This window comes from Chelonia mydas, chromosome 2 (assembly GCF_015237465.2).
Source record: "Chelonia mydas isolate rCheMyd1 chromosome 2, rCheMyd1.pri.v2, whole genome shotgun sequence".
Taxonomy (NCBI): domain Eukaryota; kingdom Metazoa; phylum Chordata; order Testudines; family Cheloniidae; genus Chelonia; species Chelonia mydas.
Window position 1 is genome coordinate 261,947,620 of NC_057850.1, and position 27,733 is coordinate 261,975,352.

Sequence of the window (27,733 nt, forward strand, 5' to 3'; positions counted from 1 at the left end):
CCCCGTGGGTGCTGCGTGCCCGGCTGTGTGTGCCCGGGCGCTCTCTCCCTCCGGTCGAGTTCCCGTCCCCGTGGGTGCTGCGTGCCAGGCTGTGTGTGCCCGGGCGCTCTCTCCCTCCGGTCGAGTTCCCGTCCCCGTGGGTGCTGCGTGCCCGGCTGTGTGTGCCCGGGCGCTCTCTCCCTCCGGTCGAGTTCCCGTCCCCGTGGGTGCTGCGTGCCAGGCTGTGTGTGCCCGGGCGCTCTCTCCCTCCGGTCGAGTTCCCGTCCCCGTGGGTGCTGCGTGCCAGGCTGTGTGTGCCCGGGCGCTCTCTCCCTCCGGTCGAGTTCCCGTCCCCGTGGGTGCTGCGTGCCCGGCTGTGTGTGCCCGGGCGCTCTCTCCCTCCGGTCGAGTTCCCGTCCCCGTGGGTGCTGCGTGCCCGGCTGTGTGTGCCCGGGCGCTCTCTCCCTCCGGTCGAGTTCCCGTCCCCGTGGGTGCTGCGTGCCCGGCTGTGTGTGCCCGGGCGCTCTCTCCCTCCGGTCGAGTTCCCGTCCCCGTGGGTGCTGCGTGCCCGGCTGTGTGTGCCCGGGCGCTCTCTCCCTCCGGTCGAATTCCCGTCCCCATGGGTGCTGTGTGCCAGGCTGTGTGTGCCCGGGCGCTCTCTCCCTCCGGTCGAGTTCCCGTCCCCATGGGTGCTGTGTGCCCGGCTGTGTGTGCCCGGGCGCTCTCTCCCTCCGGTCGATTTCCCCTCCCCGTGGGTGCTGTGTGCCCGGCTGTGTGTGCCCAGGTGCTCTTGATCCAAGATTTTGTCAGCCGTGTCCTCAGATCCGCACCTGCGCTGAGCATATTCTTGTGCTCTCCACTGCCCCAAGGGTCTTTACCAAGGTCCTCATGGCCGTCAGCCCATCTCCATCAAATGGGAATAATCGTCTTTCCCTAGATGAATGATTGGTTCCTGAAGGGTTGTTCATTTCTTGAGGTGCAATCATCAACCATCAAAGCCCTATCCGTATCCCTATTCCGTTCCTTGGGCCACCTCCTTGACACAGAAAAGGCTGCACTATGCTACTGATAGACTTAATTGGGGCCATTCTGGACTCGATCACCGCCAGAGCATACTTGCCCATGGGTAGGTTCGCTGCAGTATCCAATCTCATTCCCACAAAACAATAGACCCCACAAACCTTAGCGAGGGCTTGCCTTCAGCTCCAGGACCACATGGCAGCTTGTATGCTCGTAACCCCCTTGACAAGACTACACCCCCCACAATGTCTTTAGGCCTGGCTGACAACTGTCTACACCCTCAGCGAACACAGTCTGTCCAAGCCGACGGCCATACCTCAGAGGGTCCTTGGCTCTCTCAACTGGTGGAAGGATTCCCAAGAGCTCTTTGTGGGAGTTCTGTTCTCGCATCCTCCCCCATACACAGATCTCCAAAGACCCCTCTCTGACAGCTGGGGCCCACGCTTCCAGGACTTCACAGCTTAGGGCAAATAGGCCCCCGGGAAGTAACTCTCCATGTGAACATACGGGAACCCATTACGCCTGCCATCGCTTCCTACCCCATATTAAGGGCCACTCAGTAAGAATAATGCTGGACAACAGAGTAGCAGTGTATTATATAAATGGGCAAGGAGGAACAGATCCCAGTCCTTGTGTGCAGAATCCATGAAGCCGTGGCACAGGTGCCTAGCGATCTCAATGGTTTACCTACCCGGATTGCAGGACACAGTAGCAGACTCCTGGAGCAGGCATTTTTGTCTTGACCCTGAGTGGGAGCTGAATGATGCAGTGCTCTGATGGATATGGCTCGCCTGGGGTCATCCACAGAGAGATCTCTTCATTCAACACGAAGTGCAGCCGATTCAGTTTGCTGGGAGGTGCCCTCATTATCCTTTGGCCTCACGCATTGCTATACTCTTATCCCCCAACACTGGACTCCTCAAGGCAGGTATGGTTCCCATGTTCCTGCAGCTGCTTCTCTGCCTTCCTCTGACAGTGGATCTCCTCACCCAGGAGTCAGGCTCCATGGCCCACCCCAACTTCTCGTCACGTCACCTCAGGGCCTGGCTACTAGCTGGCTCTCAGAGGCCCAGAGTACTGCTCTAGAGTAGAAAACCGACTACAAGGACACTTGCCTACAGAAGTGGAAACGTTTTCAGGTTTGGTGCAGCCACCGATCTGTGGCTCCTCTAGAGGCTCGCCGTATGGACAGTCTCAATTTCCTGCTACACTAAAGAATCATGGCATTATTGCTGAACTCAGATAAAGTCTGCCTGGCTGCCATTACAGCTTTTCACACACCCCCACTGCGGAGTTGTCAGTCTTTGGTCACCCAGCCACTGCAAGCTTCATTAAGGGCCCTTCAACCTTTTTTCTCCTGTCAGAGAGCTTACTTCACCATGGAGCTTCAACGTAGTCCTCAGTGAGCTGGGAAACTCCTGTTTGAACCTCTGGAGAATTGTTCCCTTCTCCATTTTTCCCTCAAGACCTCATTCCTCATAGCCATCACCACGACCCAGAGGGGAGCGGAGCTGGAAGCCTTTATGGTTGACCCACTGTGCAAGGCAGATTGTCCCTAGGCCTGCTATTTCAGAAAGGGATGGAAGAGTTGGGGGCACAGCTCAGATCCTACAGCTGGATCCAGAAGTTCCTTCACTGGGAGGTTTGGCACTTAGACCACGTCTACACTGCAGGCGCTACAGAGACAAAGCTGTTGCAATATAGCCACTGAAACCCCATAGTGTACACACAGCGTACCATAGTGGAAGGGTTTTTTCTGCCACTGTAGGAACTCCACCTCCCTGAGCAATGGTAGCGAGGTCAAGGGAAGCATGCATCTACACCGGGAGGTAGGTCAGCATATCTCTGGCACTCAGGGGTTTGGATTGTCACCCCCTCCTCCCCCCACCCCCCCCCCGAGAAACGTGGTTGGATCGACCTGAGTTTAAGTGTAGGCCAGCCCACAGTGAGCAAAGACTTAGGCTGAAGTCCTCCCATAAGCTTTCTGTGCAGAAAACTTGCACTCTAAAGTGGCAATAGTTTGGTTTGGCCTCGGAAATGGAGAGCCACATCTCGTTGGTTTTCTTCTCCATCACTGGCAATTTTAAAATCAAGATTGTATGTTTTCCTGAATGATTTGCTCTAGTGCAAATGAGAATTAATTCAGGGACGTCCTAAGGCCTACATTACACAGGAGGTCAGACTAGATGACCATAGTGGCCCCTTCTGGTCTTAGAATTTATGAATTGCTCTTAAGTGTCTCCCTGGATGTGTATATTTGTGGCTTGCTACCCCCACATGGACAGTGCCTGCCCTGTCTTTTTGTCCAGATGCCTTTTAAAAGATCCCTAAAGGGTCTCTGTATAGCCTTGAGCAGAGACCTGTTAGCTCATGAGATTTTAACATGATGCTCACTAGACTCATGGATTCATCACCCCTCATTGTCCTTTTTATCACTCATCTTTAAAGGCAATTTCTTGTGTCTACTAGATGCAGGTCTTTCAGCTTGTGCTTATTCCAAAACCTCCTTTTTTGCTGGGCATGGCGAATGTAAAAAGGGCTGGACAGTTACTGTAACATTCAAGGACAAATCCAAGCAGGGCACCTCAGCCAAGAGACACCATTTTCATGAGGCTTTGAACCCAAGCCGTTTATGCCAGATGGACCCAAAGTCTCACTCTGCTGGGGCTGGAGCAGCACTGAGAGCTCCACCTTAGCACTGCCATTAGAACGGCCATAATGGGTCAGACCAAAGGTCCATCCAGCCCAGTATCCTGTCTGCCGACAGTGGCCAATGCCAGGTGCCCCAGAGGGAGCGAACCTAACAGGTAACGGTCAAGTGATCTCTCTCCTGCCATCCATCTCCACCCCCTCACAAACAGAAGCTAGGGACACCATTCCTTACCCACCCTGGCTAGTAGCCATTAATGGACTTAACCTCCATGAATTTATCCAGTTCTCTTTTAAACTCTGTTATAGTCCTAGCCTTTGCAACCTCCTCAGGCAAGGAGTTCCACAGGTTGACTGTGCTCTGAGTGAAGAACTTCCTTTTATTTGTTTTAAACCTGCCGCCCATTAATATTCGTTTGGTGGCCCCAAGTTCTTATATTATGGGAACAAGTAAATAACTTTTCCTTATTCACTTTCTCCACACCACTCATGATTGTATAGACCTCTATCATATCCCCCTTAGTCTCCTCTTTTCCAAGCTGAAAAGACCTAGCCTCTTTAATCTTTCCTCATATGGGACCCGTTCCAACACCCCTAATCATTTTAGTTGCCCTTTTCTGAACCTTTTCTAATGCCAGTATATCTTTTTTGAGATGAGGGGACCACATCTGTACGCAGTATTCAAGATGTGGGCATACCATGGATTTATATAAGGGCAATAAGATATTCTCCCTCTTATTCTCTATCCCTTTTTTAATGATTCCTAACATCCCGTTTGTTTTTTTGGCTGCCGCTGCACACTGCATGGACATCTTCAGAGAACTACCCACGATGACTCCAAGATCTTTCTCCTGATCAGCTGTAGCTAAATTAGCCCCCATCATATTGTATGTATAGTTGGGGTTATTTTTTCCAATGTGCATTACTTGACATTTATCCATGTTAGGAAATGTTCTGGCTAAACAGGCTTTTTGTCAATGGAATTATTGGCACAGCGTGGACCTCATCTTGTCCTTGTTTACACCGTAAGAACGGCCATAGTGAGTCAGACCAGTGCCCCATCTAAGCCCAGTATCTTGTCTTCCGGCCATGGCCAATGCCAGGTGCTTCAGAGGGAATGAACAGAATAGGGCAATTATCAAGTGATCGATCCCGTCATCCAGTCTGGCAGTGAGAGGTTTAGGGACACCTGGAGCATGGGGTTGCATCCTTGCCCATATTGGCTAATAGCCATTAATGGACCGATCCTCCAGGAACCGATCTAGGGTGAATGCCAGCTGGTCCTGGTGGCTTATTACTGTTTAGTTTATCAGTTTGTTCCAAATCCTCCTCTAATGACACCTCAATGTGGGACATTTCCTCAGATTTGTCATGTAAAAAGAAATGGCTCAGGTGTGGGAATCTCCCTCACATCCTCTGCAGTGAAGACCAATACAAGAAATTCATTTTGCTTCTCCACAATGGCCTTGTCTTCCTTGAGTGCTCCTTGAACACCTGCAGAGTTTCACCATGTCAGATCAGGCCAGTGTTTAAAATCCTATTTAGACACAATGACATCTCCAATGTAGGCACAGCCAGAGAGGTTACTTGGAGCTCGGTTCACATGATGCTGGTGTAATACCCACTGGTAGGGGATTGCATGCAAGACCCTCCCTCCCCAGAGCAGAGTGCATGGGGCACAATAACTCTAGTCTGCAGCCAGGTGGGGCCTCGTCCTCCCCTGTCTGTGATGCCTCAGGTGTGATCTCCAGACAGAGAGGTGGGGATCCTGACAGCCCCGGCTGCCCAGATGTTCTGGGCCAGTGGGCATTGCCCTGGGGAGGCAGAGAGAACCCTGACTTACTGTGGTGAGAGTCTCATTCCGTATTTTGCACTGGACGTGTCGGGCTGGAGATTCCGGGGACACGTGACCTTTGGCCGGGGTGGCAGAGCTGGAGTCTGGATTTCCTGGAGGTTCAGTCCTGCCTCTCCAGCTGCTGCTTGGGCCCCGCAGCCTGTGTGCTGTGCCCCTCCTCTCAGGTCTGTGCTGATTGCCCAGTGGTTCCCCACCTCCATCGCAGAGCACTCTCTCAGCTGCACAGCGCTGTGAAATAGCTTCCAAGAGATCGCTCTGCTCAGGTACATCCCCCCACTATTGCTTTATAATTTATTTTCCAATTTTTCTGAGGACCCATTGGTGGCCTGCTCTCACGCAGGCCATACACCCTCCCCATGCTGGGCACCCAGGGGCCATGTTCTTGCCCTGTCTGTGTTACACCCTCACTCTGTGGCACAGGAGAGTCCCCACACTGAGCCCCTGCCCTGCACCTGCTGGCAAAGCCATTCACAATCTGCGCAGGGGCATGCTGACTGGGAGGAACCCAAGTGCTGGCATCTGCTCCCCTCCTCTCTCGCCTCCCTCCCTGACGGAAACCCAGAGACTGGTTTTCTCTGACCCAGCAGTGTAATCACTAACCCTAGTTAGAGATAATTGCTGGGACTTGGTTCGCCCGCTACTTGTCAGAACCGTACGGTAGCTGTGCACTGCAGGGCTAAGCAGGGAGCCAGGCAGTCGGGCGGGAAGGAGGCAGGGAGGAAAGGAGGGATTGCGGGGTGAAGGGAGCCCAGCAATGCGGGGTGCAAGTCGGGAGAGAGGAGCGTGGTTCATTGGGGCCCAGCGGCAGTGGGCCGTACCCACTGACTGTGGTTGCAGTCGTGAGCAATAAGCTGTTCTACAAATGTGGCCTCCGGTGTCGCATGTTGGGCACCCAGAAGATGTGAAACGCACCGTGGGAGGTGCCTGGGCAAAGTTTGGTGTAGGTGACTTGCCAGCATTACCAAGGAAGATTGTGCAGAGCCAGAGAGAATCTAATTATTCCCTGGAGTCCCAGTCCAGTATCTTTCCCCCACAGCCTCTGTCCTGGTCAGACTTGGGCCCACCCCACCCAGGAGCCTGGCTCTGACAGCGGCTAGTGCCAGCAGCCTCAGAGGGACCTGCAAGAGCCCTACCATAGCAGAGGCAGCGTAATGTGCCCCCCCACCCCCACCCCAAAGGTCTCTTCCCAATCTCTGAGTCAGAGACAGTCGTACGCCCTGAAGCAGGAAGTTCAGTCTCCCGTTGGAAATTCGTTTTGTTAGCATCGGCTGTTATAACTGGGCGCTCTTGTTAGCTGTGTGGCCTGGGCGGCTCTTGCCTGAGACTGAAACCCACCTGCAGAGGTGAAGCCTGGTTCAGCTGGCCCAGATTGCTCTACTGGGGTATTTGATGGAGCCAGCGAGAATCTGGTGCTGCTGAGGGGTCCCACATGGTTTGAGCGTGCCTTCCTGGTGTGGGTCCTGAGCATTCCCGTGATACGTGGGGTCTGAGAGCAGGCTGCACCAGCTCCACAAGCTCCTGCTGGCTCTGGGTTGGCGTCTGTGAGGGATGGCTCGTGCATGTCAATTTATGATCTCCTGGCCCCCATAGCCATGGGAATATCCCAGTTAGAGGAGGAGATGCTGAGGGTCTGATCTGTGGGACTGGAGATGGGGCTGTGACATGACGTCTTGTCATGGTCAGGTCTTCCCCTCCCGTGGGAGGGAGTCAGGGTCTTCCCATCCTCCCCACGGTGGTGGCCCCTGACAGAGACTGAAGGTCTGTGAAGGGTCCCAGCTTTGTCCCAGGTGCTGCCTGGCAATGGCTGATGTTATAGAAATAACAGTCGATCCAGCAGCTTTTCTGTCTGGCACGGGGAGAAGCAGGGAGCCGACTCCTGTGCTTAGCACCTGTGTAGCCCAGGGCAGGGGGTCAGGCTGGTACATCCTGATGGCTTCATGCAGTAACAGAGCCAAGGATTCTCCAGTCTATTCCACTGGGTCCGCACCGGCAGGAGCGCCTGGCAGCAGAACCGAGCAGGACACCCCAGGCAGGCTGTCACCTCCGGGCGCCTCTGACCCAGCTCTGCCCACTTACAGAGGTCCTGGAGGTGCTGGAAGTCAGCAGTAGGGCTACTCCAGCTGCATCTGCTTTCAGATACCCAGGGTATTGATCCCCTACGGGCCGCAAGTGGTGGGATGTCCGCAAAACATCAGCCTCTGGCCCCTTGCCCAGCGGAGATAATGAGTCACCTTGTTGTGGACCTAGGAGGCTTGGAACTGAACCAGCACTCCGTCCTCATCCCCCATGACTTGCCAGCCATCAGCTGCCTGCCCTGGGACTGCCCAGCATTCCCATACCTGTGTTAGGACATTTTCCTTTTCCTGGGGGTACTGTGTGGCCCTGCAGTTGTCAGGGCTGAGCACAGATCCCCAGGATGTAAGAACTGTCTGTCTTGTGAGGCAGGGATGCCATTAAATGCAGGCTGCACGAAGTGCCCCATTTCCCAGGGCAAGAGGCACATTGCTGACAGATGTCCCCTTTGTAAATCATGTTCAAAGAGGGCCTAGCAAGTGACAGAATCTTGCCTTAAAACACTGCTTCTAGAAAGGTCCATGCACCCAGCCTCTGATGCTGATTTGCCCAGGGCAGAAACATCAGATGCCATCTGAGGGGAAGTGCACCTGCTGCACCAGACTGCTGTGGCCATCAAGATACCGTCTGAGCCACAGAAATGTCCTTGCAACAGAAGAAGGAAGGAGCGTAAGGTACTCAGGGCAGAGAGGGAGCTCCTTCTCCAGGCCCATCTGCTAGAGCCCGTGAGTGCTCAAGGCTGAGAGAGAGAGTTCCATGAAGGCGTATGCTGAGACCAGACTGACTGACCCAGGTCACCTGGTGCCGATGACCTTGGGACAGACCATTCCTGTACTGATACGAGCGGTTCCGATTTCAGCAGTGTCAAAGGCTCCAGTGAGAGCCATCATGCAGTACTGCCCTTGGTTACCATCAGCCTCAGTACCCGCGCTGAGTTCCTTATTTGCCCAGTAGCAGAGTCTCCTTCGCTGGCCTCCCCAAAAGAGTTTCCTCCAGTGCTGACCCTGGTACCTTGGTCACTGCCAGTACCATGAGGAGCTTGCTCTGCAGGTTCCAAGCTGTTCAGAGGGAGCGGGTTGGGGGACTCTATCCTCTATCCAGCAGTGACTCTGGAAAAGAATTGGGGGTCATGGTGAACAGTTAGATGAACATGAGCTCCCAGTGCGACGCTGTGGCTGGGATACGTAAACGGGAAACTCCTGAGTAGGGATAAAAGGTTGTTTTACCTCTGTATTTGGCACTTGTGGCACGGTTCTTGGAATGCTGGGTCTAGTTCTGGTGTCCACAATTTAACGAAGTTGACAAATTGCAGATGGTTCAGAGAAGAGCCACAAGAATGAGTAAAGTATTGGGAAACCTGCCTTATGGTGACAGACTCACAGAGCTCAATCTATTTAACTTAAAGAGAAAGCTAAGGGGTTACTTGATCATAGTCTATAAATCATAGAATATCAGGGTTGGAAGAGACCTCAGGAGGTCATCTAGTCCAACCCCCTGCTCAAAGCAGGACTAACCCCCTGCTCAAAGCAGGACCAATCCCCAATTTTTGCCCCAGATCCCTAAATGGCCCCCTCAAGGATTGAACTCACAACCCTGGGTTTAGCAGGCCAATGCTCAAACCACTGTGCTATCCCTGGGGAGCACATATTTGCTAACAGGTTCTTCAGTCCAGCAGAGAAATTTATAACATGATCCAATGGCTGGAAGTTGAAGCTAGACAAAATCAGACTGGATATAAGGCATCCATTTTTGCCAGTCAGGGTAATTAACCATGGAACAATCTACCAAGGTTTGAGGTTGATTCTCCATCACTGACAATTTTTAAATCAGGACTGAATGTTTTTATAAAAGATTTGCTCTAGGAATTATTCTGGGGCAGGTTTGTGGCCTGTGTTATACAGGAGGTCAAGCTACATGATCACAATGGCCCCTCCTTCCTTACAGGTTTTTAAGGTCAGGCTTGACATAGCCCTGGCTGGGATGATTTAACTGGGACTTGGTCCTGCTTTGAGCAGGGGGTTGGACTAGATGACCTTCTGGGGTCCCTTCCAACCCTGATATTCTATGATTCTATGATTCTATGAATGAAAAGCAGCTCCACCTCTTCATGAAGAAAAGTCCTTTTTCTCTTCAGGATTAAAAGAGAACACAGAGAGTTCATTTGCCGTTGTTCTGGCCCTCGTACCCAGATCCCAAAGTCCAGGACTGGCTCTAATTACCACCAGAGATATAAGGGCTCTTATGGAAACTGAGAACCATGGTCGCTTCCTCCTTGGTCACTGGACCCATTTACACATCAATAGCCCTGGAGCTACTTTGGGGCAGTCCCATTGCTATCAACTACCTAATCTAGGCCAAGATCTTACTCTCCCGAACCAGTATGGAAGGATATTCCTCCTTCACAGTAGGTGGAACCTCTTATTAATGTCTCACCATCTGATGAGAAAGTCCAGGCTGCAGAACACCCTATTCCTGTGCGGGTTTCTTCCTCTTCCTCCAGCAAGACGGTGATCCGTGAGTTGTTGGCACCTGATCCTGATGACTACAAGGCCTTCCAAGACCTATTGAGGAGAGTGGCCTTGACTCTAGGAATAGTGGTGAAGATGGTCCAGGAGAGCCATGTGTCCAGCACAAACCCTTAGACATTTCACACATCTCTGTGCCAGGTGGTTTGGCCTTCCTCTGAGGGAGGGCAAGGGATTTACAGTAGAAAACACATGGCGAGCTTCATGGTCCGTAGAGAAAATGGCAAATAATTACCTTGTTTCTGACCCCAGTCAACGTCAACGTCTGAGTTACCACAAAGGCAGTGGAGCCTTCTGAACCGGTTTTGTGCCAGACATGGAATTCGTGCTGCAGCGGAATTTTGGTGGCGTTTTAGAGACAGTCCGCTATGCCAGTGTAGGCAGCCACAAATGATGACACACATTGTTGAGAACTGCAAAATGATTCAACTTCCTGGAGGTCTTTGTGCCTTGAACATTGTTGATAGGAACACTGTGGCTTGGCTTGACCGGATTGCATACGCCAAATAAATGGCCTTTCTCTAAAGAAGGACTTGTTAGGCCCAGCCAAATTACTATGGCAAACCCTGGTTTCCTTGGCCACTGTACCAAAGAGTGTTGATTGACGCTATCAAGTACCATTCAGTGGTTTTGAACAATTCTTTGCCCACCCTGTACTGGGTTCTTTGATTAAAGCAACAGGCAATGAAGGATCTCGCCAGGGACAACAGAGATCTAGGTGAAAGGATAAGGAGCCCATGAAGTGCCCAACCTCTACAGCAGAAAGATTACTCCAAATCCATCTTACAATTGAGGATCTCCAACTATCAAGCTGTACTGACTAAATGTGAGAATTAATTGGGACTGTATGTTGAAATTTATTGGAAAACGTGTCACAGAGTTTGAGGGATGAGCTCAGGGCTGTGATAGCTGAGGGTCACCTGGTAGCAAGACCATCACTTCTGGTGGCCCTTGACACAGCAGACAAAGCATCTAAATCTAGGACAATGTCCACACAGTGCACAGGTCTTTATGGCTCAATTGCTCCAGGACATGCAAGTAAGTATAAATAACCACTGAGGAGTGTCATCTGTTTAGGAAGTAGACAGACAAGGCATTGGACTCACTCAAAGATTCTAGGGAACCTTCAGGTCTCTGGCTGCTCCCACACGTAAACTGTACAAGCCACAGCCTGACCAGAGGCAAGTTGCTTATACGAGCAAACAAATCCACCAAGAAACAGCAGATGTTTCTTAGGAGGAAATCCTCTGCATCTTCTGCCGGTTCATCTCACCTGTCTCCTGGATCTTCGAGGCAGCAGGTTTGACTGCTCTCATAGGAACAGTTCACCAGTGGTTCCGGAACTACTTATTCCACCTCCTCCATTTGGGGAAAATCTGTCCCTTTCTGCCATTTCTGGAGCACTCTCACCATCGACCGGATTGTACAGGTAAGATATGCTATTACGTTTCAGTCCTCAACCACCCTTAACAGGGACCCCTCTCATGAGAGCCTTAGCTCAAGAAGTGCAATCACTTCTAGCTCTCAGAACAATAGAAGAGGTCCTTTCTTCTCTTAAGGGGAAGTTGTTTTATTCTAGGTACTTCCTCATCTCCAAAAAGGAGGGAGGACTTTGGCCTATCCTGGATCTATGCCAGTTGAGCACCTACTTCAGAAGGATCAAGTGCAGGATGGTGTCTGTAGCCACTATCATCCCACCCCTAGATCCAAATGATTGGTACACTGCTCTTCAAGACACATATTTCCATATTGTGATCTGTCTGGCCCACGGAAGACAGCTGAGGTTTATAGTTGAGGAGGGCACTATCAATAGAGGCGTGTTTACAACGTGCCTTGCTGTAGTAGCATCTTACTGCAGAAGGATGGGAATCCAGGTGTTCCCTTATCTGGACAACTGGCTGGTTTGCAGAAGCTTGTGGCAACAGGCACAAAAAACAGCATTTATCAAATTCTTCCTCCGTTCTCACATTTGGGACTGTTAATAAACAAAGAAAAGCCAGAATCGACCCCAGCCCGGACAAGAGAGTCTATTGGAACCATGCTAGACTCCACCACAGAAAGATTTCAAAAGCTCTTCAGTCTCTGTGCCCACTCACGTGCCAAGGCCAGGACGTTGATAAGATCATGCCTTGGCCTTCTGGAACTTTGTGCATCAGCCTACCAGCCCTCACCTGCGCTGCTCACAGAGTGCACTAACCTGTCAAACATCGCCTGCACATGCAAGTGCATGTTCAACCAAAGGTCCTACAGTCGTTGAAGTGGACCCAGCGAAAGTTTCCAAAGGGGTTTCCTGCTCTCCTCCCCCTCTGTCGGGGACCAATGACAGACACATATCTTCCTTGGGGTGGGGACCACCTCGAGACAACCTGCAGACTCATGCTGTGTGGTCCTCTCAAGAAATGTCTCTCTCCATAAACCTATTTGAGTTGGGAGCGTTCCACCAAGCTTGCAAAGTCTTTCAGCCAGAGCTCAGAGGCCTCTCTGTTCAGGTGGTGACAGACTGCATGGCAGCCATGTTTTACCTAAACCCGCAAGATAAAGCAGGGCTTTGCTCCCACTGTGGAATGTTGCGTACTTCACGACAGCTCCCTTACACCTGTTCACCTTGCAGGGACTGCAGTTCCCTGGCAGGCAACCTCAGCAATCACAAGTGGTCAGGAAGAGAAGAAGGGGTTCAGTCCATCTTCTTAAAGTGGCGTTTCCCCCTGTACCAGCAAGAGGAACAGGAAATGTCATCAATTCTGCCTGAGAAGGTGACAGAGCCCAGGATCCACCTCCGACCTATTTCTAATCTCATGGTCCTCGGGGCTACTTAATGTGCCTGTCCCCTAACTCCACTCACAGCACGAACACTCAGGAAGCTCAAGCAGGAAGCAGCCGAATTAACTATGATAACCCCGGCCTGGCCCAGGAAATTTTGGTCTTCAGATCTGTGGTGTTTAGATCAGCCACCCATAACCTTACCACTGCCGCTGAACGTCCTTACTCAGATGCAGGAACAGATCCTGGGTCCAAATCCCACAACTCACCCCCAGGCAGCGTGATGCTGACCAGCTGGCTCTGTCAGAGTGAGCTTGTTCCTCAGAAGGGCAGACTGCTCAGACGTGGGAGGTAGGACTCCCCAAGATCCGCTTAGCTAGCAAAATGGGAGAAATTCTCAATATGGGTTTATCAACGTCAATTGTCTCCCTCAGCCCTGGGGACCCAGTCATGCTACGCTCCCTCCTGGAGTCTGAGAGCCCAGGCCTGTCACTTCAGCTCCCTGGGAGTCCATGTGGTGGCTGTTTCTGTAATTCCCCAGCCCAGAGAAGTGTGTGTGTGGGGGGGGGGGGGGTCCGTTTTTTCTCACCCTGTGGTAACCAATAAGGAAACCTGTAGCTCTCTGGGACGGAAATGGAGTTCTGCCACGTCTCGTGGGTTCACCCTTTGCTACCTGATCTTTGTTCTGCCTCTCCATCAAAATGTCCTTTTGTGGCAATACCCTCGGGCAGAAGAGTAGGAGAATTACGGGATGTAATGGCACAGCCACCTTCCGTAAAGATAACCTTAGAATCATAGAATCTCAGGGTTGGAAGGGACCTCAGGAGGTCATCTCGTCCAACCCCCTGCTCAAAGCAGGACCAATCCCTTGAACCCATACCCCCAGTTCGTACCTCACGTGGCTTCTGAATTGCATTTGAACCAAATCGTACACCTGCCACTACTTTTCCACAAACCTCACTCAACTAAAGATGGAGAAAAATTACATTTTGGGATGTATGTAGAGCACTTCCATTGTATTTGGACAGGCCTAAACACTTTAGGAAATCTCCCCAACTTTGCACAGCGTAGAGGGAGAAGGTTAAAGATGAAGATGTTTCACCCCAAGGAATTTCTGTTGGGATCTCATCTTGTGGCAGGCTCTGCCGTGAGTTGGCCAGTAAATACCCCCATTGGGGAGGCACTGCACATTCGACAAGAGTTCATCCACTCTAGTAGTGGCTCTCAGAAATCTCCCCCTCATGAACATTTGTAAAGCGGCAGCTGGTCTTCCATCTGCACAGCACTGTGCCACCGTCGAGGCATCTAAAGAGGCCAAGAGCCTGGCGGGACTGTTCTACGGTAGCTGTTGAGCTGGACTCCCGGTACGCCTCTTCAGCAAGGGTCGCGGTGTGGGGACCGCCAGCAGCGGAAAGTCTGTGTACAGACATCGCTCAAAGGAGGAGAAATAGTTACGGTGTACAGTGACTGTGTTCTTTGAGCTGTATTGTCCGTGCGTGCGTGTGGGTGTGTATTTTCCACACCTTGCCCCCGCTGCTGACCAAAAGTCTCCGTCTCAAGTGCACTGGGTGCCTACCCATCAAGAGGGGACTAGATATATGGCCACAGGGTATGGGTGATTAACTGGCAATGCGGGCTGGGTGCAGAGCCAGGTTACAGACTCTGGAATAAAGACAGGACAATTAATAATGAAATGAAATAAATGGTGATCGATTTGCAGCAAATCTCTGCCCCTGAAGCTCTGAGTTGTGGGGAGAGAGCGTTTCTGGCTTCCTGTCTGTGTAGGGGGCTGGCAATCACAGACATGCTGACCTGGAGTGGGGTGGCAGGGGCTCTCAGCTCAGGCTCTGGAGACCTGCTGCTGGGGACTGCATGGTGGGGAGCTAATCTGCAGTCCCCAGGCCCGCTGGCAGGGGCTGTGTCTGGGGAGGTTCCTCTCAGGCACCCTGCTGGGGTCCGTCTCTTTCTGGGGAGAGGAGGGTCTTGGAGCTGTGTGTGAGGAACTGCTCTGTGCCGTGGGGACGGCAGGCTCCCCTCTGAGCATGTCCCCAGCCCACAGGGAGATAGAATCCTCCCTGCTCCAACCACCAGCAGGCCCCCTCCCCCAAGGAAGGAGTGGAGATGGATGCTGCCGTCAGGAGCGGAGTGCCAGCTAATTACCCTTCCAAGTGTGTCTTGTAAATTAAGGGCTAATTAGAGGCAAAGTCAGTGTCATGGTTTTACACGTGTTTCTATGGCGCTGAACGAGGGGAGGGGAGGGGAGCGCGCAGCAGCCAGGCCGATCACTCGCTGTGCGCGCATCGCAGGGGGCAGGGCTCCGGGGACAGCAGCACTGGCTCAACGAGGCCACGGAGCGGGTCAGATGGGAGCCCTGGCCCTAGGGGCACCCCAGCTCTAGCTGGGGTGGGCAGGCAGCCGTTGCAGGCAAGGTTTGTGGGCAGTTCCCTGACCTGTGCGCTCAGAGAGGCAGGCAGGGAGTTCTGCGGCCACGTCATGTAAATGAACACTGTGGTTTTTGAATGAAGTAAACATGCTGCAATCCTCCGACGCTGGATTTGCTGTCCCGGCATCCCTGCTTGTCGAGCTGGGGCAGGCCAGGCCCCTCCGAGCTGCAGTTTCAGGCTGTCTGCAGACACTTGGGCCATGTTTCCAAGGTTTCCTTTGGATCCGCAAAGGATTGGACATGGGGTTTGAAGAATGGCAGCTTGGGCTCTGTAGCCAGTCCTGTGGCCGTGGGATCGCAGACGGCGTGGGTCTCTGGCCAGAGCACAGGGCCTTGAGTGAGGGACACAGAACAGCTAGTAGGGCTCAGGCAGAGGATGTGTGTATTGAGCCTTGGCCTCGGGAGCAGATGGGGCTCGCAGGTCAGGGTTTGGTTCCCAGGTCTTGGGGGGCTCAGGGCTCATTGAGAAGAGAAGAAGCATAAGAACAGGCACTTCTGCTGCCCCCAAAGGCTCCCCCTTCTTGCCTGCCCTGGCCAGGGGGCAGCCTCTCAGGGTACGTCTGCATTGCAGTGAAACACCCGCCGCTGGCCCATGTCAGCTGGCGCGGCAGGGCTATAAAATGGCAGTGTAGATGTTTGGGCTCGGGCTGGAGCCCAGGCTCTGGGACCCTCCTCCCTCGCAGGGTCCCTGAGCCCGAATGCCTAAACTGCAGTTTCATAGCCCCGCAAGCCCGTCAGCCGACCTGGGACAGCCGTGGGTGTTCTGGTGCAGCGAAAACGTACCGAGTCTCCACCCCCTGGTCCTGGAGGTGGGGCACCACTTGGCACTCTCCTGGCAGAGGCTGTCTCTCGAGGACCAGAGACTCCGCATGTGCTCTCCTCGATTATAAAGCCAGAAGGAGCCACTCTGATCAGGTCGTCTGCCCTCCTCCACAACACCAGCAGGACTTCCCTGCCTGAATTCCTGTTTGGACTCCACCACAGCCCTTGGGAAGAGGGTTCAGTAGTTAATGATTCACAGTTAAAACTTGCCCCTTATTTCCACTCTGAATTTGTCTAGCTTCAGCTTCCAGCCACTGGATCGTGTTAGACCTTTGTCTGCTAGACTGAAGAAATATTTGTTCCCCGTGTAGGTACTTATAGACTGTGATTGGCTCACCCCTAGCCTTCTCTTTCATGGAGTCAGAGAACCACAGGGTTAGAAGGGACCGCAAAGGTCATCTAGTCCACTGTTTCTCGATGACCGGTCCGTAGACCAGTGCCGGTCCCTGAGTTCTCCCTGACACGTAGGAAGGCAGCAAGCCAGTCCCTGGTGTCAGAAAGGCTGAGAAACACTGGTCTATTCTGACTCCCTGCCAAGATGCAGAATTTGTTGAGTCTTTGTTAAGCTAGATTGAGTTTAATTTAGGACAGTTCTAGGGCCTGTGCTCTTGAGAAGTTTAGACTAGATGATCACAATGGTTCCTTCTGGCCCTAGAGTCTATGAATCTGTGAGCATCTGGAGTCTCTTACTATGAGGCAGGTTTTCCAATGCTTTAATCCGGCGGTTCTCAAACTGTGGGTTGGGACCCTGTTTTAATGGGATCGGGACCCCGTTTTAATGGGGTCGCGAGAGCTGGGTTTAGTCTTGCTGGGGCCCAGGGCCAAAGCCCAAGCCCCAGGGCCGTGGGGTTCAGCTTACAGGTCTCCCTGACTGGGGTTGAAGCCATTGGGCTTCGGCTTTGGCCCCCCCTCTGGGCAGCGGGGCTTGGGTGGGCTCAGGCTTTGGTCCCTCATCCTGGGGTCCTGTAGTAATTTTTGTTGTCAGAAGGGGGTCACGGTGCAGTGAAGTTTGAGAACCCTGCTTTAATCATTCTCGTGGCTCTCCTCTGAGCCCTCTGAAGTTTATCAACATTCTTCTTAAATTATGGGCCCCAGAGGTGCGTTCGTGCCACCCCGTCTGGTTTTCCTGGCCCAAGAACTGTCTGCTGCTACTTACTGACCCTTCTGAGAATTAGAAATGAGGTGGGGGAGGGGATATCTTTTATTGGACCAAATTCTGGTGGTGACAGAGAGATGCTTTCGAGGGACACCTCTGAAAATGGGAAAATGTCGGGCAGCGACTGGGAGATGCCTCGTCTCCCAGGAGCTCTGGTCTTTTGGAGCCCAGTGACTGCTGAACCCAGGATGGCACCACCCGCAAGGCTCAGCTGTTCTCAGCCCCTCCGAGAGCTCGACAGGCTCCGGCTCCAGGGCCCGACTGGGACGCGTTGGCTTGGGCGGGGGGGCGTGTCGTGGGGCCCGGCTGGGACACGTTGGCTGGGGGGGGACGTGTCGTGGGGCTCGGCTGGGACATATTGTGGGGGCAAATGTGTTGTGGGGCCCAGCTGGCCAATGGGCATCTGACCCGCTTTTCTGTGCTGTTGGGGACAGCCTGGTGTGAGCTTGTGCCTGTCTTGCAGGTGCCCCCCACTCGACCAGCAGCACCTCCCTGCACTCCGAACGCTCCATCAACTTGGTGGGCTTCTGCTCGAAGCCAGACGGCATGCACCAGCGCTCCTACTCCGTCTCCAGCGCAGACCAGTGGAGCGAGGCGGTGGTGATCCCCAGCAGCTGCCCCAACCCCCGTGAGTACCCTGCGCTCCCTCTCCGTGCCCCACATTGCTCCGCCGCTGCGGGCCGCCCGCAGGAGCTGTGCCCTGCCGGCACATGGCACCGAGCGCCCTGCCAGTGCTCTCAGGAGCCCCGCGCAGACCCTGTGGGGAGCTGGGCGCTGCACTGGGGCCGGTGACATGTCCGCGCTGGGGAGACAAGGGCACGGAGACTGCCACCGAGCCGGGCCCTCACTCAGCCAGGCTTGCTGCCTCTGCTGGGGATGCCCCCGCCCCCCTCTGCCCACCGCACGCGAAGCCAGCGGTGGAGTGAAGGCCGCTCCGTTCCTCCTGCGTTTCGTCTCTCCCCCTGCCCCCCTCTCCTCCCTGCCCCCCAGACCCCTGCCTCCCCCCGGTTTGGGAGAGCGAAGTGAGTCGGAGGAAGCCCTGTTTCTCACACACACTGGCTGTGTACTGCCCTCCCCCCGCCCCGAGGGTTCAGGACAGTTGAGTGAATTAAAATAATTCACACATTTCCCAACGTAGCCACTTTGCCGAATTGGAAAATAAATGCCTTTGTGCTGCATCCATCACTCCTTCGTTCCTGGCGCGGCCGCCGCACTAAAAAAGCCGTTAAATGCACATCAGGAGTGGAGGAGCCATTTCCATGCCTGTTCGCCCCCTCGCCGTTCTCATTAGCGCGGCAGCCGCCCCCCCGCTCAGTCCCAGGGGCTTTCGCAGTTTAAAGAGAGCCTCTTTATGATCATTACCGGAGTCCGACTGTGCGGGCGCCATTTGCAGCTGAGGAGGCTCCTCATTTGTAACTGTGAAAAACTATCAATTTCAGCGCGCCTGGTGCCGCGGCTCCATCACTGGCCCCATCAGCTCCCTGCTGGAAGCGAATTAATCAGACTGCTGCCGCTGATGGGGCAGCGCCGGCGACGGGAGCGGAGGGGCGCAGCTCTGAGCATGAATGTGCTCGCGCTCCCCCGTCGGACACTGAGCAGGGCAGGGCCAGCTCCCACGCTCCTCTCCCTCCAGAGCAGCCAGCCAGCCAGAGCCAGGCTGGCCACCACACCCGCGGCCGCACAGGGCCCTGCCCCACGTGGAGCCCCTCCGTGCCCTGCCCTGCCCTGTAAGGGGGAGCTGCCCCCGGTACCGCAGGTTCCCCTGCACATGGGGGAGCCGCTCACCCCGATACCACAGGTGTCTCCCCAGGCCTGGGGGAGCTGCCCACCCCGACACCACAGGTGTCTCCCCAGGCATGGGGAAGCTGCCCCCCGAGACCGCAGGGTCTCTCCTGTACATGGAGGTGCTGCTCACCCCGATACCTCAGGGTCCCCCCGGACATGAGGGAGCCACCCACCCCAATACCGCAGGTGTCCCCCTGGACATAGGGAAGCTGCCCCCCAAAACCGCAGAATCCCCCCGGACATAGGGGAGCTGCCCCTCAATACCACAGAGTCCCCCCGTACGTGGGGGAACCACTCACCCCAATACCACAGGGTCCCCCTGGACATGGGGGAGCAGCCCACCCTGATACTGCAGGTGTCTCCCTGGGCACAGGGAGCTGCTCCCCCCAATATCACAGGGTTCCCGCGGGCATGGGGGAGCTGAACCCTCGATACTGTAGGTGTCTCCCCAACATGGGGTAGCCACCCACACCGATACTTCAGGGTCCCCCCTGTACCTGGGGGAGCCGCCCATCCTGACACCACATGGTTCCCTGGACATGGGGGAGCCGACACCTTGATACTGCAGGTGTCTCCTCATGCTTGCCCCAGTACTTCAGGGTTTCCCTGGACATGGGGAGCCACCCACCCTGTTACCGTAGGTTCTCCCTGAATGTGGGGGAGCTGACTCCCGATACTGCAGGGTCCCCCTGCACATGGGGGAGCCGCCCACCCCAATACCACAGGGTCCCCCCCCGTACATGGGGGCGCCACCCACCCTGATACCGTAGGTGTCCCCCTGTATATGGGAGCGCCACCCACCCCAAACCGTAGGGTCCCCCCTGTACATGGGGGATCTGCTCACCCTGATACCGCGGGGTCCCCCTGGACATGAGGGAGCCACTCACCCCAATACCACAGGTGTCTCCCCGAACATGAGGGAGCAGCCCGCCCCGATACTGCAGGTGACTCCCCGGGCACAGGGAGCTGCTCCCCCCAATACCACAGGGTCCCCCCGGGCATAGGGGACCTGACCCCTTGATATAGCAGGTGTCTCCCCAATATGGGGAAGCCGCCCATCCCAATACTGTCAGGGTCTCCCCATGCTCGCCCCGGTAAAAACATAAGAATGGGCCATCTGAGTCAGACCAAAGGTGCATCTAGCCCAGTATTCTGTTCCAGTGCCCAGAGGGAATGAACAGAACAGGTAATCATCAAGTGATCCATTCCCTGTCACTCATTCCCAGCTTCTGGCAAACAGAGGCTAGGGACACCCTCCCTGCCCATCCTGGCTAATAGCCATTGATGGACCTATCCTCCATGAACTTATCTAGTTCTTTTTTGAACCCTGTTATGGTCTTGGTCTTCACAACATCCTCTGGCAAGGAGTTCCATAGGTTGACTGTGCATTGTGTGAAGAAATACTTCCTTTAGTTCTTTTTAAACCGTCTGCCTATTAATTTCATTGGGTGAACCCTAGTTCTTGTGTTATGAGAAGGAGTAAATAACACTTCCCTATTCACTTTCTCCACACCAGTCATGATTTTATAGACCTCTATCCTATCGCACCTCAGTCGTCCCTTTTCCAAGCTGAACAGTCCCAGTCTTATTAATCTCTCCTCATACGGCAGACGCTACAGACCCCTCATCATTTTTGTTGCCCTTTTCTGAACCTTTTCCAATTCCAATATATATTTTTTGAGATGGGGCGACCACATCTGCACACAGTATTCAAGGTGTGGGCGTACCCTGGATTTATATAGAGTCAAGATGATATTTTCTGTCTCATTATCTATCCCTTTCTTAATGATTCCCAGCATTCTGTTCACTTTTTTGACTGCCACTGCACAGTGAGTGGATGTTTTCAGAGAACTATCCACAGTGACTCCAAGCTCTCTTTCTCGAGTGGTAACAGCTAATTTAGACCCCATCATTTTATACGTATAGCTGGGATTATGTATTCCAATGTGCATTACTTTGCATTTATCAGCATTGAATTTCATCTGCCATTTTGTTGCCCCATCACGCAGTTTTGAGAGATCCTTTTGTAGCTCTTCGCAGTCCGCCTGGGATTTAACTATCTTGAATAGTTTTGTATCCTCTGAAAATTTTGCCACCTCACTGTTCACCCCATTTTCCAGATCGTTTATGAGTATGTTGAATAGGACTGGTCCCAATACAGACCCCTGGGGACACCACTATTTACCTCTCTCCATTCTGAAAACTGATCATTTATTCCTATCCTTTGTTTCCTACCTTTTAACCAGTTACCGATCCAGGAGAGGACCTTCCCTCTTATCCCATGACTGCTTACTTTGCTTAAGAGCCTTTGGTGAGGGACCTTGTCAAAGGCTTTCTGAAAATCTACGTACACTATATCCACTGGATCCCCCTTGTCCACATGCTTGTTGACTTCCTCAAAGAATTCTAGTAGATTGGTGAGGCATGATTTCCCTTTACAAAAACCATGTTGATACTTCCCCCAACAAATTACGTTCATCTGTGTGTCTGACAATTTTGTTCTTTTCTATAGTTTCAACCAGTTTGCCCAGAACTGAAGTCAGGCTTACTGGCCTGTAATTGCCGGGGTCACCTCTGGAGCCCTTTTTAAAAATTGGCGTCACATTAGCTCTTCTCCAGTCACTCGGTACAGAGGTTGATTTAAATGATAGGTTACAGACTACAGTTAGTAGTCCTGCAATTTCACATTTGAGTGAATGGGTGAATACCATCTGGCCCTCCTGACTTATTACTGTTTAGTTTATCAATTTGTTCCAAAACCTCCTCTAATGACACCGCAATCTGGGACAGTCCCTCAGATCTGTCACCTAAAAAGAATGGCTCAGGTTTGGGACTCTCCCTCACATCCTCAGCCATGAAGACCGATGTGAAGAATTCATTTGGTTTCTCTGCAATGATGTTATCGTCCTTGAGTGCTCCTTTAGCATCTCGAATGTCCAGTGGCCCCACTGGTTGTTTAGCAAGCTTCCTGCTTCTGATGTACTTCTTGCTATTACTTTTTGAGTCTTTTGCTAGCTGTTCTTCAAATTCTTTTTTTGCCTGACTAATTGTATTTTTATACTTAGAATCATAGAATCATAGAATATCAGGGTTGGAAGGGACCTCAGGAGGTCATCTAGTCCAACCCACTGCTCAAAGCAGGACCGATCCCCAATTAAATCATCCCAGCCAGGGCTTTGTCAAGCCTGACCGTAAAAACTTCTAAGGAAGGAGAGTCCACCACCTCCCTAGGTAACACATTCCAGTGCTTCACCACCCTCCTAGTGAAAAAGTTTTTCATAATATCCAACATAAAACCTCCCCCACTGCAACTTCAGATCATTACTCCATGTTCTGTCATCTGCTACCACGGAGAACAGTCTAGATCCATCCTCTTTGGAACCCCCTTTCAGGTAGTTGGAAGCAGCTATCAAATCCCCCCTCACTCTTCTCTTCCGCAGACAAAACAATCCCAGTTCCCTCAGCCTCTCCTCATAAATCAAGTGTTCCAGTCCCCTCATCATTTTTGTTGCGCTCCACTGGACTTTCTCCAATTTTTCCACATCCTTCTTGTAGTGTGGGGCCCAAAACTGGACACAGTACTCCAGATGAGGCCTCACCAATGTCGAATAGAGGGGAACAATCACATCCCTCGATCTGCTGGCAATGCCCCTGCATATACAGCCCAAAATGCCATTGGCCTTCTTGGCAACAAGGGCACACTGTTGACTCATATCCAGCTTCTCATCCACTGTAACCCCGAAGTCCTTTTCTGCAGAACTGCTGCCGAGACATTCGGTCCCTAGTCTGTAGCGGTGCATGAGATTCTTCTGTCCTAAGGGCAGGGCTCTGCACTTGTCCTTGTTGAACCTCATCAGATTTCTTTTGGCCCAGTCCTCTAATTTGTCTAGGGCCCTCGGTATCCTATCCCTACCCCCCAGTGTATCTCCCTCTCCTCCCAGTTTAGTGTCATCTGCAAACTTGCTGAGGGTGCAATCCACACCATCCTCCAGATCATTTATGAAGATATTGAACAAAACCGGCCCCAGGACCAACCCTTGGGGCACTCCACTTGATACCGGCTGCCAACTAGACGTGGAGCCATTGATCACTACCCGTTGAGCCCGACAATCTAGCCAGCTTTCTATCCACCTTATCGTCCATTCATCCAGCCCATACTTCTTTAACTTGCTGGCAAGAATACTGTGGGAGACTGTGTCAAAAGCTTTGCTAAAGTCAAGGAACAACACGTCCACTGCTTTCCCTTCATCCACAGAGCCAGGTATCTCATCATAGAAGATTAGGTTAGTCAGGCATGACTTGGTTTGGTGAATCCATGCTGACTGTTCCTGATCACTTTCCTCTCCTCTAAGTGCTTCAGAATTGATTCCTTGAGGACCTGCTCCATGATATTTCCGGGGATTGAGGTGAGGCTGACTGGCCTGTAGTTCCCAGGATCATCCTCCTTCCCTTTTTTAAAGATGGGCACTACATTAGCCTTTTTCCTGTTGTCCGGGACCTGCCCCGATTGCCATGAGTTTTCAAAGATAATGGCCAATGGCTCTGCAATCACATCCGCCAATTCCTTTAGCACTCTCGGATGCAACTCGTCCGGCCCCATGGACTTGTGCACGTCCAGCTTTTCTAAATAGTCCCGAACCACTTCTTTCTCCACAGAGGGCTGGTCACCTCCTCCTCATGCTGTGCTGCCCAGTGCAGTAGTCTGGGAGCTGACCTTGTTCGTGAAGACAGAGGCAAAAAAAAGCATAGAGTACATTAGCTTTTTCCACATCCCCTGTCACTAGGTTGCCTCCCTCCTTCAGTAAGGGGCCCACACTTTCCTTGAGTTTCTTCTTTTTGCCAACATACCTGAAGAAACCCTTCTTGTTACTCTTAACATCTCTTGCTAGCTGCAACTCCAGATGTGATTTGGCCCTCCTGATTTCACTTCTGCATGCCCGAGCAATATTTTTATACACATCTCTGGTCATTTGTCCAATCTTCCACTTCTTGTAAGCTTCTTTTTTGTGTTTAAGATCAGCAAGGATTTCACTGTTAAGCCAAGCTGGTCGCCTGCCATATTTACTATTCTTTCTACACATCATGATGGTTTGTCCCTGTAACCTCAATAAGGATTCTTTAAAATAAAGCCAACTCTCCTGGACTCCTTTCCCCCTCATGTTATTCTCCCAGGGGATCTTGCCCATCAGTTCCCTGAGGGAGTCAAAGTTTGCTTTTCTGTAGTCCAGGGTCCGTATTCTGCTGCTTTCCTTTTTTCCTTGTGTCAGGATCCTGAACTCGACCATCTCATGGTCACTGCCTCCCAGGTTCCCATCCACTTTTGCTTCCCCTACTAATTCTTCCCGGTTTGTGAGCAGCAGGTCAAGAAGAGCTCTGCCCCTAGTTGGTTCCTCCAGCACTTGCACCAGGAAATTGTCCCCTACATTTTCCAAAAACTTCCTGGATTGTCTGTGCACCTCTATATTGCTCTCCCAGCAGATATCAGGGTGATTGAAGTCTCCCATGAGAACCAGGGCATGTGATCTAGTAACTTCTGCCAGTTGCCGGAAGAAAGGCTCATCCACCTCATTCCCCTGGTCCGGTGGTCTATAGTAGACTCCCACCACAACATCACCCTTGTTGCTCACACTTCTAAACTTAATCCGGAGACTCTCAGGTTTTTCTGCAGTTTCATACCGGAGCTCTGAGCAGTCATACTGCTCCCTTACATACAGTGCAACTCCCCCACCTTTTCTGCCCTGCCTGTCCTTCCTGAACAGCTTATATCCATCCATGACAATACTCCAGTCATGTGAGTTATCCCACCAAGTCTCTGTTATTCCAATCACATCATAATTCCTTGACTTTGCCAAGACTTCCAGTTCTCCCTGCTTGTTTCCCAGGCTTTGTGCATTTGTGTATAGGCACTTGAGATAACCCGTTGATCGCCCCTCTTTTTCAGTATGAGGCAGGATCCCTGCTCTCTCGCGCGCTCCTGCTCGTGCTTCCTCCCGGTATCCCACTTCCCCACTTACCTCAGGGCTTTGGTCTCCTTCCCCTGGTGAATCTAGTTTAAAGCCCCCCTCACTAGGTTAGCCAGCCTGCTTGCCAAGATGCTCTTTCCTCTCTTCATTAGGTGGAGCCCGTCTCTGCCTAGCACTCCTCCTTCTTGGAGCACCATCCCATGGTCAAAGAATCCAAAGCCTTCTCTCCGACACCACCTGCGTAGCCATTCATTGACTTCCACGATTCGACGGTCTCTACGCAGGCCTTTTCCTTCTATGAGGAGGATGGACGAAAACACCATTTGCGCCTCAAACTCCTTTATCCTTCTTCCCAGAGACACGTAGTCTGCAGTGATCCGCTCAGGGTCATTCTTGGCAGTATCATTGGTGCCCACGTGGAGAAGCAGGAAGGGGTAGCGATCTGAGGGCTTGATGAGTCTCGGCAGTCTCTCCGTCACATCGTGAATCCTAGCTCCTGGCAAGCAGCAGACTTCTCGGTTTTCCCAGTCGGGGCGGCAGATAGATGACTCAGTCCCCCTGAGGAGAGAGTCCCCGACCACCACCACCCGCGTCCTTCTCTTCACTTCATTTGCCAGAGGGTCCCCCTGGACATTTGCCTGCAGGATCCCCCTGGGCATGGAGGAGCCACCCAACCTGATACCTCAGGGTCCCTCTGACCTTAGGGGAGCCGCCCACCCCGATACTGCAGGTGTCTCCCTGGGCATGGGGGAGCCACCCACCCTGACTCCTCAGGGTCCCCCAAGAAATGGGGGAGCCACCCACCCCAGTACTGCAGGTGTCTCCCCGGGCATAGGGGAACCGCCCACCCTGTTACCTCTGGGTCCCCCGACCATGGGGGAGCCACCCACCCCGATACAACAGGGTCCCCCCCGACATGAGGGTGCTGCCCACCCCGACCCCTCAGGGTCTCCCAAGACATGGGGGAGCCACCCCATCCCAACACTGCAGGGCTCCTACCCCGTGTGTGGGCGAGCCGCTCACCTTTGTAATATCTCTTTGCACGTCCTTGCACACACGTGCTCTCCTTAGTGGGCTGGTGATCAGGCAGTACCAGAATTCACAGACATGCAGAGGTGGGTGGTGGGCTGGGGTGGAATCTACCCCACCCCCCAGCCAGGTGCCTTTGTGATGATGTATGTGCCCCTGTGAAGCCAGGGCTCAGGCGGGCTCATGGGCCCCGGCACAGGCTAGGCCTGCTATTTGCCTGCCTGTCCTCAGGCTTGCTGGCCGTTGGCTCGTGCCCGGGTTTTCAGCCCACTTGCAGAGGCTGGCAGGGGCTGTGCTTGGCGCATGCTGCTGCTCAGGGTGGGGGCCAGGTCGCATCGCGCCCCACGCTGGTCCAGGAGCTCCCAGAGGGGCGTGGCAGCCTCTCTGCTCACGTTCCACACGACGGAGCCGCCTCTGCCTGCTGCCACCCCGAGCAATCCACTCATTTCATGCAAAGTAACCCTGAGATTGATACAAATAGGGAACGAGTCGCTGCCAATTCTCGGTGACACGGAGGGGGTGGAGATCTCAGCTCCAGAGCTAATTGTGTGTCTGAAGGAGCTGCTGAGTGCGTGTCTGCTCGGCAGGGAGCTCCCCGCTGCTCGCACCGGGGCGCACTGGCCACCCAGTGGGTTCTGGTGGGACAGACAGAACCTCACTCATGCTCTGTAACCCAGCCAAAGGGGACGCCAGAACAGACAAGGCGGACCGGGGAGAGGGCATGCTCCTCGGCCTATCACGTCAGTTCCACTTTCCTGGTAATTTTCTGGGCCGGCACTAGAGTCTCTGACCCCTGCCCAGAGCCAGAGAGCAGTGGGGTATTGTCACTGTTACGACGGGAGAGCAGCCTTCCATTTCCTGCATCCCACCATCTGTGCACCAGCCTCACAACTGGGCACAGCGGTGCAAAGGGGTGGGGGGAAGGGGAGCTATGGGGAAGGGTCCTGTCAGAGATCAAACCCACAAGCCAGCCCCAGGGTTCCAGGTGAGCTGAGGAGCAGAGCTGGCGCACAGTGCCGTCCCCTTCCCTGCATACGCCGCAGGGACTCCACCGCACAGGGATGTCCGGGGCTCTTGGTCTCCGGGAGAATCAGAAGGAAGCGCCTGCAAGAGAACCGGCGCGGTCACTACAGGGAGGACAGAGTTAGGGAGGCTAAGGACATTGCAAAGCAGCTAAATGACTCCTTTGCATCCGCCTCCACCACGGTGGATGTTGGGAGATGCCTACCCCGGACCTGCTACCTATGGGGAGGCGCTGTCCGAGACCACGGGGCAAGAGGGTCGATGCTGGAACACACTGAGCAGCAGGTCACCAGGAGCAGAGCTACCTGCCAGAGCCCTGCAGGGAGGGAAGTGACTGAGCTGCTTGTCTCCGCGTAGATACCAGGGCAGGCTGCCCTAACAGGCCCCGTCCCCCCTGCACCCAGCAGTGCTGCGTTAGCTAACCCGGTTAACACGGCACCGTTAGTTACACTGGTGCAGCATTCTGGGTAGACCAGGCCCAGTGACCCTTGAACCAGCTTGTGTGCGTCTCGGGCCTGCGCCAAGCACAGCAGCTCCTCCGTGTGCCTGGGAAGTAGCCATTTCCAGTGCAAGAAATGGGGCCCTGCCCTGGCGTGAGTGGTTGGTGTGGGGAATTGATTCCGTTTATTAGACTCAGCTGCCTTAATTGTC

General features: G+C 53.4%; 1 protein-coding gene across 4 annotated transcripts in view; it reads left to right on the forward strand.

Moving 5' to 3' along the window:
* Nucleotides 1-27,733, forward strand: part of AGAP3 (ArfGAP with GTPase domain, ankyrin repeat and PH domain 3) — a 238,193-nt gene that overhangs the window by 187,496 nt on the left and 22,964 nt on the right. For 3 of the 4 annotated variants that reach the window (XM_043541881.1, XM_037891515.2, XM_037891512.2), the window contains exon 12: nucleotides 17,746-17,910. The exons of the other annotated variant lie outside the window; for it this stretch is intronic. In XM_043541881.1, the coding sequence (XP_043397816.1) occupies nucleotides 17,746-17,910 (165 nt within the window). The remainder of the gene's footprint in view (nucleotides 1-17,745; nucleotides 17,911-27,733) is intronic. 4 annotated transcript variants of the gene reach the window in all.